Source organism: Marmota flaviventris, chromosome 2 (assembly GCF_047511675.1).
Source record: "Marmota flaviventris isolate mMarFla1 chromosome 2, mMarFla1.hap1, whole genome shotgun sequence".
Taxonomy (NCBI): domain Eukaryota; kingdom Metazoa; phylum Chordata; class Mammalia; order Rodentia; family Sciuridae; genus Marmota; species Marmota flaviventris.
The window spans coordinates 196,569,768-196,584,713 of NC_092499.1; the positions used below are offsets into that span (position 1 = coordinate 196,569,768).

At 52.8% G+C, this 14,946-nt stretch overlaps 1 protein-coding gene across 3 annotated transcripts in view; it reads right to left on the reverse strand.

The window, feature by feature from the left end:
- Slc9a8 (solute carrier family 9 member A8) overlaps nt 1-14,946 on the reverse strand; it is a 96,868-nt gene continuing 81,922 nt past the window's right edge. For all 3 annotated transcript variants that reach the window (XM_071608998.1, XM_027946481.2, XM_027946480.2), the window contains 5 exons: nt 13,439-13,521; nt 10,052-10,163; nt 7,009-7,229; nt 4,781-4,927; nt 1-3,749 (listed from right to left, as the gene is read on the reverse strand). In XM_071608998.1, the coding sequence (XP_071465099.1) occupies nt 3,642-3,749; nt 4,781-4,927; nt 7,009-7,229; nt 10,052-10,163; nt 13,439-13,521 (671 nt within the window). In that variant the 3' untranslated portion in view covers nt 1-3,641. The remainder of the gene's footprint in view (nt 3,750-4,780; nt 4,928-7,008; nt 7,230-10,051; nt 10,164-13,438; nt 13,522-14,946) is intronic.

Genomic DNA, 14,946 nt, shown 5'->3' on the forward strand with positions numbered 1-14,946 from the left:
TTCGGATTCGGCAGCATTTTTATTTCTAAATAAATATCCAGTGACATGACTTTTCCGATCCTGAATCCTCAGTCCAGGGAGACAAGCAGGGGCCCAGCAGCACAGCCGCCCCACCCAATGCAGCCACCATCCCCTGCAGCCAGGGCCCCCAATGCCTGGCCCCAGTGTTCCCTGTTTAATTGTTTTTTCCTCCCTGGGGTCCTTAAAGAAAAAATAAACAACAATAAAAAACCCAAACTTAATTACACACACCTTAATTTTTAGAGAAAATATGAAAAAAAATACAAGACTCCTATTGGCTGTGAGAATAGATCTGGCCTTGTGGGAACTGCAGCGGAGGGCACTGGAGCCTCTGGTGGAAGCTGGGGCCTCCCAACCATCCCTCCCTTGTCATGTGCAAGTGGCTTCTTTCCTCTGGCCACCAAACACATTTTTCCTTCCAGTCCCACAGCCCCGAGGGGCTCCCAGCAGCCTCTTGCCTGCAGAGCTGAGAGTCCACACCGTGGGTAAGGGCCCTGGGATGGTGGGGAAATGGGATGGGGCAGGCCATGTTAGAAAGTCCTTCCTTTGTGGCCCATGAATATGCATTTGAGAAACGGCAGGAACCGGCAAGGAGCTAGCTCCTTATTCTCTGGGAGCCTGTACTTAGGCCTGGGCCCTGGAGGTGGGGTCCTGGGAGGACACCCTAATGACTCTGGCTGTAGTGTTGGGAACATCTCAGATTGAGCTTCTGACACTCCAACCAGCAGGGGAAACACATGGCTGCATTTTGGAGGGAATGGGGAGGGGACCCTATTTTGTATTTTAAAATCCTACCCTACAGCAGAGAGCTGTGAGATCCTCCAGCTGGAATCAGGGGCAACTCTCTACCTGGGCTTTGCCAGTCCCTGGACTGCGAAGCTAGTGAGGTCCTGGTAACAGCTACCCTGCTGAGAGCTCTGCCGGGGTGTGGGTCCATGGAAACAGGGACCAAGACTCAGGAGGCCAGGTCTTGCTGAGGGATAGGGATATCTGGCCAGTGTCAAGGAGGCCCCCACTTGCCTGTTTTGGCATCCACCGCACACAAAGGCATATACGGCAAAAGAGGACGTCTGCACTGACTGGGGCTGCCACGTTCTGGGCCAGGCAGGGCCCTGCTACAGCCCCACTGTGAGAGGGCCGGTGGCTTGGGCTGAGGACTGGAGGGCTTCGGCTCTGCTCCTGGGCTGAGAGGCTGGGCACCAATGGGCTGAGCCGTCCCCAGCCTGGTCCAGCCCACAGCTGACTTGACCTCTGGGGACTCAGGAAAAGCTCCTGAGGACTCCAATCTCAAGTTGCAGGGTGTGGTTGTTCCAAGAGGCCCTACAACCACAGGTGGCACTGAGTGTACGATTTATCCCAGGAAGTGGGGTGTCGGGGGCACAGGCCTGCTGTGGCACATCTTGGTTTACTGGCTACAGGGCCAGCATTCCCAGGGGCACTCATGGCTCTTACCTCACTCTAAAGCAATACCTTCTGAGCCACAGCTGTCCTGTCTCTTGGCTAGATCTGAAGCAGGCGGGAAGGTATAGCAAAACTGGATCCTTTTATATCTTCTACGTTTATTTACCGCCTGAAGTGATACTCCACCTGAAAAACACACCTGCAGGGCCTTCTGCTTACTACAAATCGAAGCCGGTCACCCTCACCTCTCGGGTTGCTCTTCCAGGCTGCTAAACCCTCACTTACCAGCAGGGGGCAGAGGAGACTCACAGGAGACCCAGGCTAGTGCTGGTAGCGCCCAGGAAAGGTCTCACCCTCCCCACCAGCAAAGCCTGGTGGCCTTTCTACCAAACCCCACAGATGCTCCCCACCATGACATTCTCAGGTCTCAGCAAAAAGTGGGAGGACAAGGCATGATGTGGCTGGGCCACTGGACCTGATGACAATAGTCTGAACCGAGAAGACTCCTTCTGTCTCATTGCTTCATCTATAAATTAAGATTAAAAAAAGAAAATCTTGGCAAGTTACTGAGCTTGCAAAACAACCAAACAACCTTCATCTCTGATATCAGACCCTGGATTTCAGGGGAGAAGAGAAATTAGCTCTGAGCTGGGCTAAGAGATCAATCTGGTCTCAGCTCCCTGCCTATTCTCAAGCAAGGGTGAAGGTCCCCTTCTTCTCTGACCTCTTCTTCCACAGCAAAGAAATGGTGGAAAACAAAATTATGCAAGGCAATGGGATGGCTTGAACTATGGGGTCAAGGTGTGGGACTCTAGGAAGGAAAAGACCACGCTGTAGCTCTATCAAGCACAAACTCACTTCTCATGCATAAAAGCAAGCGCGGCTTCCTGCCTGATGGCGACAAGTTCTAGGCAAGGTGAGCAGTGAGGGCTGGGCCTGGCAAGAATCCTAGGGGGTCTGCGGTCGGTCCTTCCTGACTCCAGAGTCACCCTGCCTGGGGCATAAGACAGAGAAATACACCTTCTACCACTCCAAGGCATGCTGGCCCATAAAGACCGTGGGCCCACAGTGTCCCACTGAGAGCCAAGGACATGCACGTGATGAACTGAATCACCTGAGGGTTCTGCTCTCGACTCCAGCTGGGACCCAGAGCCATAGGGGAACGTTGTCCACGCCTGTGGATGGGCGTAGTGGAGCAGTTACACAAAAGGTGGGTGGGAACGGGGTGTGGGTCACACGCAAACGACTGGCAGCTTGAGGCGGCAGGGGAGGCAGGGCCCGAGATGGTACCTCTGGGTGGGGAGCTGGCACCCCAGCATGGGAGACGGGCAGAAACCAAGATGGTAGGGAACTGAAGAGAACAGAACCCTAAACAGCAGTGAAGGTGGCAGCAGGTAATGGCAGGTGGACATACAGCTGGCAAAGGACCTCGGCTGGATGAACGAGAACAACGGAGCAGCAGGACCCAGCGAGGGAGATGGGATGCCGGCCGAGGCAGGAGGCTACCAGACTCCTGGACTTGGTAAAAGTGCATGAACTGAAACAGAATCAAGGCAGCCATGGCTGGCTGCAGACACCATTTTCCAGCTTCTCTCTAGGGGGCGCTCTGACCCCACAAAAGAGCCCAATGCCCCAGCCTGAGACCCAGGGCTGCAGCTTCCAACCAGGCTCTAAGAAGGGCCCAGCCTCAAGGTGGGCACCAGTGTAAACATTCACGATACGCCCCGAGCAGGGCAGCAGCTGCCTGCCCCGGGAAGACAGGCGGTGAGGTGCCAATCAGAGGTAAAGAAAAAGGGTCGCTCAGCTTTTCCTTCTCAGGGGGTTGAGGTTTCTGGCTTTCTGAGCCTGCACGAGGGTCAGACCCTGACCCCCAGGCTCCAGGCTCAGCGCTCCCTGCAGGCCCTGGCTCGGGCTTCCCTGTCCAGGCCGAACCGCTCTCTTAGGGGCTGCACAGGGGCTGCCGAAGCAGGAGGGGGCACTACCCGTGACAGCGGCCACTCCACTCTATGGAGGCCCTGCTCAGTGAGGAGTGGGGAGATGAGAGTTTCCAAAGGCCTGGAAAACTGCGGGCTAAGAAGATTCCGCAGCCTCACGTCACTCTCCTTCTGACACCCTGAAGAGGCTGCCAAGTGCAAGTACTTCCAGGGCCACGCTCGGTGTCTGTGGGTGGCAAGGCCCGCCTGGGCCCTGTCTGCCAGAAGGCGCGGCACCCAGCTCGGTCAGAACAGCTCCTGCTCGTCGTCCTCGGAGCCCGACGGGCCCTGGCGCACCTCCTCATACCACTTGTTGGTGAGGCTCTTCATCTGGATGCGCCCATGATGGAGGTCCTGGGGCGGGAGATGAGATGAACCTGGTCAGTGTGGAGGAGGGGCTTCCCCTGGGCTTGGGGGGGGGGCAGGACAAGGCACCAGGCAACGGCACAGTGTTAAGCAGCCAGCTTTGGGGGCACCAGGAGGGACCCCTGAGAAACAGGATGTGAGGAGGCAGATGGTGTGAGGATAAAAATGTGGCACCTCTGCCCCTTTCAGCAACTTAGTGAGACCTTGGCTCAAAATGAAAAATAAAGCTGGGCGTGGTGGCTCATGCCTGTAATCCCAGCAGCTCAGGAGGCTGAGGCAGGAGGATCGTGGGTTCAAACCTCTTGCTTTTAGAAGATTAAAAGGGAGGCACTGAGCAACTCAGTGAGACCCTGTCTCTAAATAAAACACAAAGTAGGGTGGGGATGTGGTTCTGTGATCGGGTGCCCCTGAGTTCAATCCCCAGTGACCCCACCAACTCCCCAAAAGAAAAATGGCCAAAGATGGAGCTCAGCAGTAGAGCACCCCTGGGTTTAATTCCCAGCATCCCCCAAAAAACAAACAAAAAAACCCCCAAACCCCTGCAGCCTCTAGAGTTATCCTCATGCTGGCTGTGTGGCCTCTTGGGCTGGAGCGGGGGCTACTCCCTGGGCCTCAGTTTCCTCGATGTCAGGGAGACCACGGCTGCCTCCTGCAGGTGGCTGGGATGGAAGGTGGTGCTGCAGCGTGCTGACAGCTGGCACCACGGCCTGAGCAGCAGAAGGTGCTGGGCGGCTGGAAGAGCCCCAGCCCCAGCGCAGGGCGTCCACACCGCCTAGCAGTGCACCATGGCTCCCTGAGGCCCTGGCCTGCCTAAAACTTAGCCCAGCTTCAACAGCTGATCAAGGCCCGGAGCCATCAACCAGGAGAACCTAACACGTGAACAGGCTGTGACCAAGTGAAGAGCAAATCCGCAGCCCAGGGAAACAGCAGCTGCACCCACACCCAGCCCGGGAGGCGCCCTCGCGACACTCCCTCCCCCAGCCCTCGGCCAGCCCTCCTGAGGGGAGGCAAGGTCCCACCTCTTGTGTCAGCCTCCGTGTGAAGAAGGGGTTCAGGTACTTGGCGTCCAGCCACATGAAGCCCTTGAGGTCCTGCCGCCGGATGTAGTGGGCCTCGTACTCCTCCTCGGTGAGCTCCGACAGGTGCTCGGACTCGATGGTGTTGCCCTGGGGGACAAGGCAGCCGGATGCGTCAGCGGGCACTAACTGGAAGCCCCACACCACTACCTAGAGGCTTCTGCCCCAGGTCACCAGTGTCCCCAACCCGAAGTGCCTCACACCCAGGCAGGGTGAATGTGGGTACAAATAGCCTCCTGGGAGCCCACGGGAGGTACGACAGTCTCTAAGAACATCATGGATGCCAGGGACACCTCCTGGCGAGTCAAGTCAGAGCAGGGGAGAGGGGAGAACAGCTCCAGAGAGGGGTGAAGAAAAGAGTGGCTCCGGAAGGGAGGACCTAGGTCTCAGGCACTGTGCATCTTCCTGCGCTCCCCAAAGCCTCACCAACAGCCACCCTTGGCCAGGAGGCCCAAAGGCCAGCAGCACTGGGAAGCAGGAGTTTCTGCTCTGCCGGAGGAAGCCGGACGAAGCCATGGAAGGTGCCTGCCAGTCCACCACCTCGCCTCCAGCAGGCGTGCTGGCATGTGCTCGGGAGTGGGGCGAAGGAAGTGCCTTCGGACGCTGTGGCCCACGTCAGCATCACCTGGAGGGCTTGTTGAAGCCCGAAACACTGGGCAGGAACCGCAGTTTCTGTCTCAGTAAGTCTAGGGTGAGGCCCGAGAATGTGCAGGTCTAAGTGCCCAGTGATGCTGCTGGTCTGGGACCCCACTGTGAGGACCACCAATGTAGAAAGTGGCGATTTCGAGGGCTGGGGCTGGGGCTCAGAGGTACAGCGATCGCTTAGCACGTGCGAGGCACTGGATTCGATCCTCAGCACCACATAAAAATTAATAAATAAAAAATAAAGGCATTGTGTCCAACTACCACTAAAAATAAATATTAAAAAAAAAAGAGAAAGTGGTGACTTCGAGCTTAGATTGTGGGAGCTGTGGGACCTCAGCTGGGTGAGTGGGACTCTCCTGTGCCTCAGCATTCCTAGAGGCAAAATGGGGACCAGGAGAGCATCTGCTTCCTGCAGGTACTCAGGATGGCCCGAGACAGGCACATGCCTGCACCCAAGAGAGGCCCCGCAGCAGTCCCCCTGAGGACCCCTCCTGGCCCTCAGCCAGCTGGCTCTCCAGGAGTGGTGGCAGCAGCAGCAACTTGTAAGAAATGACCATTTTGGGGGGCCTCCTCTAGACCTCTAAAACCCTCGTGGTAACCTTGTGACGAGCCTGCCGTCCATTCTGATACTCAAGCAAATGTCTGACCCCCATGAGAGATTTTGTTACAAACAAATAAGAAAGCTGGTGGGTGGGGAGAGAGGCCTGGGAGCTGCGAAGGGCCCTGCAGAGCCCTGCCTGGCCATGGAAGCTTCCTTCCAGTAGCACAGCCCTGGCTGGGGCCCAGTGTGGGGACGAGTTCCAGAACCACCCAGGCCTGACCTCCATGTTAGACCAACAGGGAAAGATTTCTGTGACCAGTTACCATTGGCCTCAAATATGGGAACCAGAATAAGATGCATTTCCTGAAACGTGGTGGGGGCGGGATGCAGGAGCCTGCAGGGAGGTCAGCAGGCCCACCTCTGCACAGGGCGGCAGGGAGGCACCAGGGCTGTTGGCCCAGAGGGCCGCCTGGTGGCAGGAGGGTGGCTTGCAGGAAGCAGAGGTGGGCAGGGAAACAGGATTCTCAGCTGGACTGCAGCGGGCCCTGGACCCCTCCAGCCCTAGTCATGCCCTCCCTGTCCTCCAGCCCCCAACAGGAAGTTTTCAGCAGACGACATGATTTTGAAACCTTCCAGCCCTGGGTCCCAAGAGGTGGCTCTGCTACTAGCAGGGGAGGAATGCCCCCAGGGCCCCAGAGGGAAGTACCAGAGCTTGTCCGTGGCCTCTGTGGCCTCATCAAACCCCGAGTCCGGACAGCCTGTCCACCCCAAAGTGCCTTGCTCCAGAACTCCAGTTCCTCTTCAGCACAGTGACTGCACTGTGCTCCGCGATGCGTGCTCGTGCATGTGTATTGCGAGCGCGCACCTGTGCATCATGGAGATGCAGGGCACCCTAGAAGCCAGGTTGTTCCCTGCCTTCTGGCAGCAGGCAGCAACCAGCGGGTCCCCAGCACGCCTGCCCCCGCCCTGCCCGGCCGGCACTGACCATCTTCTCCGTCTTGCTGAGGTTGACGTCCTTCTTGCTCCTGCGGCGCGCCTTGGCGTCCTCGATGTCCATGAGGCGGATGAGGGGCATGGTGCTGCCGCCCAGCAGCAGGATGGTGAAGAGCACGATGACGATGGTGGTGGTGCCGATCAGCTGCCGCTTCTCCATGGGCTCCAGGTCCAGGTGCAGGCTCAGGGCGTAAGGGATGGCCCCCCGCAGGCCTGGGGGCGGCAGGGTGGTCAGGGGAGCGCGGGGAGGCAGCAGCAGCGGCTGCCCACCAGGTTGCCTGCACCACAGCCCACGCAGGCCGCAGAGGAGTGGGGACGGGATGGTGCCCCTCCACCCGCTCCACGGCTACAGACATGTGATGAGGCCACTGACCCGCTAGGCTGCAAGGCACAGGTGCCTGTGCAGGGAGGCCACCAGGCCTGTGACTCATGCTGGCTGCTGTGGGCCAAGCGCTCCCGGGCGCCCCAGGCCTAGGGCTTTGTGCACAGCAGTCTCCAGTGCGCTCCACCACACACTGAGGAGCCAGGCCAGAGCACATTCGTCCCACCCGGGGCCACCATGAACAGCAGCAGCACAGGCTGCAGTCGGGAGGTGCCCCCTGAATCTGAGGAGGCTGCCTGTGCTGAGCCCCCGGCAGTGCTGGCAGGGCTCTGGCTGCCTGGTGGTGGTGACAGGCTCCTGGGGAGTGACAAGGGTGTGGACTGAGCAGGAGACAGCCCTTCACTCAGTCAGAAACTTCTGGCCACTCTGGCACCCCACAGCCAGACACAGGTGGCCCTGCCCCTGCCCTTGGGAGCTTCCAGAGTGCCTGGGAGGAGTGACCATCAACAAGGATGCAGGAGATGCTGAGTGCTGAGACAGAGGGCGGGGCAGAGACAGCGCAGGGCCCACACAGGTCCAGGATGGGGCAGCGGGTGGTGAGGGACACAGGCAGGGTCCAGAGCCAGAGGATGAAGCCAAGGGATGTGCTTCCCCTGCTGCCCAGCCAGCGCTGCGAGCCTAGCGGCCCTAGACCTGTCTCAGTGAGGCCATGCTGGCCCCACGACATCCAGGGAGGCACTCGGCAAGGTCTGCTCAGGGGAGCCCGATGAACCCCGAGCTCCCCAGGGAGTGATGACCTCGAGCACAGCAGGGCTGGGCTATGTCCTGAGGTGGTGCTGGCCGGAGCCTGAGGAGACCCCACAGGGGAGAGGGCAAGGGGCCTGCGGGCTCAGGCAGTGTGGGCAGCAGAGGGAGCCTAAAGCCAGGAGGTGGCTAGGGCGGGGGCTGACTGGGCCCAGCAGGTTGGCTGCAGGTGGCACCGGTGACCAGGTAAGGCCAGTTCCGGGGTGCTGGACAGGAGATGAAGAAGTGGAGACAGTGAGTGAGGGTGGCCTGCCCCAGGTGGCCATGGTGGAGGAGGGGACAGGGATGGGACTGAGCTGAAGCCCGGGAAAGAGAAGAGGCTGAAATGGGAATGGGCGGAGCCAGAGAGGCAAAGTCCTCAAAGAGGATCCAGAAAGACCTGGAAATCATAGAGGAAGGGCTATCAGAGGCCAGCTGGCCTCACCCCCAACACGCGGCTCTGCAGCAGCTGTCCTCCTGCCCTCACTCCCAAATATGGAGCCCCCGTGGCTTTGTGAACTATCTGACACAGTTCTTGGATTTTCTTGGGAGATTTTCACGCCCTGGGATCGACTACTCCAAAGAGTTTTTCTTTTTTGCACTGCAATTCTTATTACACATATAAAGCACAATTTTTCATATCTTTGTATATAAAGTATGTTCACGAAAAGAGTTTTTCTTCATTGGCAAAAAGGATTAAGAAAAAACCGGGGCTGGGGCCAGGGCACAGTGGCAGAGCGCTCGCCTGGCAGGGGTGGCCAATGGGTTCGATCCTCAGCACCACATAAAAATAAATAAAATAAAGGTATTGTGTCCAACTAAAAAAAAATAAAAATTAAAAAAAAGAAAAAATTGAGCTTCTCTCGTTGTATATGAGTCCATGTGTGTACACACACACACACACACACACACACGTTTTTTGAAAAAAGAGAAATCTGAGACAAATTTCCATTTGTGCCGCCAGAGAGAACATTATAAAGCATGTTGCTGTATCCAACCCACATGGAAATGTTTCAGTTATAATATTTAAACACGAAAGCACAGAGAACTCTATGTGTTGTTCAAAAATAAATTTAAAGATGGCTGAGGACCCGGTTCTCTAGGAGCCAAAGATTTATGGAGTCATTTCCATCCTTGAGGAAGTAGAGAAACATGATGGAATGGCAGCTGAGACTCTGAATGAGAGCGTCAGAACTCTGTAACTGAAGGAAGAAACACCCAGCATTAGCACACAGGCCTGGCGTGGATGGTGGCAGAGCCTTGCCTGCATGTGCTGGGCCTGGGCCCCATCCCAGCCCTGGATGACAGAGAATCACCACGTGGTCTGTGAGAATTTTAACTTCTACCTCTTTTATTTTGAGCCATTATGACTTCAGCCTAGAAAACCAGAATTGGCCTGGTCACCCCTGGGCTCACTGGCCTGTCCAGGAGAGGGGTGGACAAAGGAAGGGCACACCCTGGCTCTGTCTCCTGTGGTCACAGGATCCCAAGCATGCCCTCTGTCCCCCAGATCTCAGACTACTGTGGCCAGGTCGCATCTGGTAGGGGCCTGGCTTACAGTAAGGGCCGTTAAATGGGAGTTTTTTGGGGGCGGGTACCAGGGAATGAGCTCAGGGGCACTTGACCACTAAGCCATATCACCAGCCCTATTTTCTATTTTTTATCTAGAGACAGGGTCTCACTGAGTTGTTTAGCGTCGCCCCTTTGCTGAGGCTGGCTTTGAACTCGTGATCCTCCTGTCTCAGCCTCCCCAGCTGCTGGGATTACGCGTGGGTGCCACGGCACCTGGCCAAGTGGGAGCTTTTATTAATTTTGGCTTATGAGGCAAGTTGGCTTTCAGGATTTCTAGCAGGTGGCTTCAGGTTCTCCCCAGCTGGTGTGCACCTTTATTATAAAAATTTTTCATCCATTTACTCAAGATTTGACTTACCGCTAAACCACATGATGAACATCATCTTCGGGGTGATCTTGTGATCGCGGAAGAAGTTCAGGAGGTAGGAAAGCGGGAAAATGTTGACGGCTCTGCCGAACAGCACGAGCACCTGTTAACAGCAGAGAGCCAAGTCCCAGAGGGACACGTCAGCTTCTTCAGGTCCCAGTTTGCCCAAGTCAACGCAGACCAAAAACACACCTGTCACCACGCACCAGCCCCCCTCAGCCATGAAAGGTGTGAATGGTACAACACCAGGCAGAGCCAGCAGTGGGTGGCTAGAGACACAGGCCTGGATGACCCTTGTGGCTCCGTTTTCTCTGGGATCACAGGTGCACAGCATCATGCCCGCCTGGTTCCAAAGTCCGAAGAAAGGACCAATAAGTGTCAATGAGGGTTCTGGTAATGACAGCAGAACAGAAGCCAAAGGCCTTGCAGAAACATCCAGAATGCAACTTCAGGGCAACCTGCCTCCGATGGTGGCCACCATGGGACAGATCTGCGCTAATCCTCCCCATGGGGAAAACTCTGGAGGGATAAACCAGGTGTTTCTACCTCAGCCACAGGGACCACGCTCCTCAGGACAAGGAGGACAAGGAGGGAAGGACTGAGAAGGCCTACCTGGGCATTTTTCTTTGAGCAGAAAGAAAACATTCTACAAGGGGGCCACACACGGCCTAGCCCGTTGCTATGGCTTTTAGTTCCCACCATCTCCAAAGGCATTTAGTCTTAACGAAAAATAGTTTTATGGGGCTGGGATTGTGGCTCAGCGGTAGAGCACTCGCCTAGCACAGGCGGGACCCGGGTTCGATCCTCAGCACCACATAAAAATAAAGGCATTGTGTTGTGTCCATCTACACTTAAAAAATATATATTTTTTTAAAAAAATAGCTGTATGGGGTGGGCTGGGGACGGAGCTCAGTGGCAGAGCGTTACTTAGCAAGGCCCTGATCCCCAGTACTGCAAAAAGAAAAGGTAAAAACCAAACAAAATATAGCTTTATGTAAAGCTTGAATCTTGCCAACCCCAGCCTCCACATGAACGTATTTTAATCCTATTTAGTTTATTTCTCTTAACAAACATGACCTGAGTGTGCTTTGAGTGGTACGCCTCAGAGGGTCAGGTTAACAACGACTGCTCCCAATTATCCAGCGGTCCAGTGCCAGGGGCTGTGCTAAACATTTCACGTGTCCTATCTGCCTGTATCTGAATCTTGCAGCAGTGTTATGGAGTGGGTGCTACCTCCATTTTACAGACAAGCAAACCGAGGCAAGCCGAGGAACTGGGTGAAGCTGACTGGGCAGGAAGAGGTAGATCCAAGGTGTGAACCTGGTCGGACCCCAAAGCCCACAGTCTAGACCACTGAGCTGGGTGTGAGGGTGGAACTATCACTACCTTAACAAAACAGGGGCTCTGCTAGCCGCAGGGCCAGCCTGTGCCTGGTGCTTGGGGGGACTGAGCCACTGCCTGGGGTGTCCTCCCATGTTCCTCCCAGCCCATGGCTAGGACAGTCACCTCCCAGGTTCACCGTAACATCGAATCTCAGCTCCTACACTTTGTTTCAGGTTTAACCAAAGGTGGTCCCTTGACCAAGGACGACAGTAACGGCCACTGTACTTTCTGTAAAAGGCTTTTGCTGCTGTTCTCTTGTCCTGAAACCTGAGTTTGGAGGACAGACAACTGACAAACAGCAACAAGCTCCGGCCAAGTGAAAGGCAGAGAGAAGAACCCAGATGTCAGGGAGGACATCTTTCCCTAGGGTTCCTTATGTCCTCCACGGCTCTCCTGGGTGCCAAGCAGGAGGTCCTTACCAGTTTGCACTTGGTAGGTAAAAGTGCTTTAATAAAGTCTGCTTCCTAATAGCTGGGTTTTAAGTGGAACTGGCAATAAACAAAAAACAATTATGCCACACTCCAACAGGAAGGAATGTCTTGTAAATGCTTGAAATTAATGAGGGACCCAAAAAGATTAAATTAGGACTTAAGAGTACAGATCAGTTATTGGGCCTTGGGCTGAAAAAGAATGAGCCCGAACTGAAGAAACAGAGACCAAAGGAGAAACACAGGCAAGGACCTGGAGGTGTTGGGCCAGATGCCCAAATGCTAGCGGTCTCTGCTGTCACTTGAATCAGATGCTTGAGGGAGCTGGACCTTTCTTTCAAATGCTAAACATTTATTTTCCCTCCCAGTCCCAAAAAGGATTCCATTCTGCTGTAGATGATTACATTTCCCTTTTCCTTATTTATTTGAACCCGGGGTGCTTTACCACTGAGCCATGTGCCCAGCCCTGTTTTACTTTTTATTTTGAGACAGTGTCTTGCCACGTTGCTGAGGCTGGCCTTGAACTTGCATTCCTCTTGCTTGAGCTTCATGAGTCACTAGGATTACAGGAATGTGCAGCACTGGGCCCAGCCTCTCTCTTCTTTCTTAAAGGTATATTTCAATTGTTTTACTGCCACCCTCAGCCCAATTATAACCCTGTTTCCATGTCATAAGCATCACCTGGGTAACTCCCCTGGGTGATTCTGAGGAAGTCACCCAGGGTCTGGTAATCTTTACTTTAACCACTATCTAAGGTCATGCTTATAAATAGGCACATTTGGGGAAAAAAAAAAAAAAAAAAAAACTGCAGTAAGAAGGCAGTATACATCCATTATAAATTTTCCAGAAAAAGGTCAAAGAAAAAAATCATCCCCATTTTAACAACTGCTGTGAACATTTGTCAGTATTTTCTTTTTTTAAAAAAATGTATTATGAGAGTTTTTTTTTTTATTTTTTAAAAGACGTTAATGGATTTTTATTTTATTCATTTATTTATATGTGGTGCTGAGAATCAAACCCAGTGCTTCCCACATGCTAGGCAAGCACTCCACCACTGAGCCCCAGCCCCAGCCCCATCAGTATTTTCTTACATACATGGTTATAACAGGTTGCATAATCAATTTTGAAGTCTGCTTTTATCACCTAACATAAAATTGTATAAATTCGGGCTGGGGATATAGCTCAGTTGGTAGAGTGCTTGCCTTGCATGCATAAGGCCCTGGGTTCAATCCCCAGCACCACAAAAAAAAAAAATAAGAAAAAAAATATATATATGAGTTTGTTCTTCTTAGGAGAGACCGTAACATTCAAGTGCACTGAAAATTAAAAACTATGCACAAGTCCTTTTCCAGGGTTATTCAGCCACTTAATTTCAATCCCCCCACCCCACCCCGTCCCCCTTGTATATGATTTTTAACAAAAGAGACTTTAAAAACATAAGTGTGTCTATGTAGCTGTTGACTCTGAACAGTTAACAGTTACATAAATGAATCCAGAACATGTTATTGATCTACAAATAAGTATTTAAATTAAAAAAAAAAAAACAAAAAACAAGGAAAATACTTACTATGCACCAGATGACAAAGGAAATTTCAAACTTGTGAGGGAAACTAAAAATGGACAGGCCAAGAAATGCAAACACACATGTTTCTGAAACAAACCAAAGAATGGATTATTCAGCCCCAACTATTTTCTTCCAATACAGCGCAATACTATTAAGCAAACATGCAGAAGTCATGAGCCAATAAGGCACTTTCTTTTCATTTTCTGGAAAATACTGCAACCCATATTCTGGTCAAACTGTGCTTGGATTCCTTCTTTTCTGTCACACTAGCTACATGGGCTGTTCTCCAGGATTTCCCAAAGTAATGAGTCAACTGTCAAATACGAACTTCAATAAACACCATCCCACCCAGGGAAGATGATAAACCAAATCTGCCCATGTGCTCAGCACTGTTCTTAGCAAGGGTCCTGATAGCAGCCAAGTGGCAAGAGTTCAGAGCAAATGGCTGCAGGCGCCAGATGACAAGCATGAAAGGGCTTTTGGTTAACTTCCCCGCCAGTGCCACAGTCAAGTGACAGGAATGAACATATTGACTGCTGCTGCAGGTTAGAGAGCAGCCCGAGCCCAGCAGGACTTCAGGAAGAGATCCCCTTCCAGCTCTGGGCTTTGCTCCACAGAGCAAAGGAGCCCCGACTTTCTGTGGGCCAGCAGTCACTTGTGTATCTTAAGAAAAAACACTTTATAAATTTCTGGGCACCCTGCTTAAACTCTGATGACCTCCAGAACTGCCGATTAACCAGGGAGACACGGACTATATTTTAAAATAGCTGAACATCATAAAGCATTAAAACTGTTTAAAAACATTGCAGTAATGTTTTTTCTTCAAACATGAATCTTTTCTTTTTTGGTGCATGCTGAGGATTAAATCCAGGACCTCACACATGACAGGCAAGTTGTCTACCACTGAGCTACACCCCAGCCAAATGTATATATCTCTCTCTCTCTTTTTTAAATATACTTTTTAGATATATAGACCTTTATTTTATTCATTTATTTATATGTGGTGCTGAGAATCGAACCCAGTACCTCACACATGCTAGGCAAATGCTCTACCACTGAGCTACAGCCTCAGCCCCATATATCTTTTAATTTTTTTTTTTTAATTTGAGAAAGGGTTTCACTAAGTTGCTGGGGCTGGTTTCAAACTTGCAATCCTCCTGCCTCAGCCTCCTGAAATGTGTATCTTTTTAAAGTGAGTCCACAAGCTGAACAATATACTCACCCTTATCCTACTTGAAGGTTTTTTCTTATCTATTAAACATTTTTGTGATCTTTCCAAATCTGCACATTTAGAACATTCATATCTACCTTTTCCCTGGCAGTCTAAATTCTAATCCTGGGTGTATCACGGTTAACCCACCCTCTGCAGATGAATACTTAGTTCCATTTGATATTACAAGCTACAACACCACACCCCTGCACACAGGTTAGATTCCTGAAGACTGAATTGCCTGGCCCAGAGAGTACGTGCCTTTTACATTCAGACAGATAACTGCAAAAGATTCTCCAAG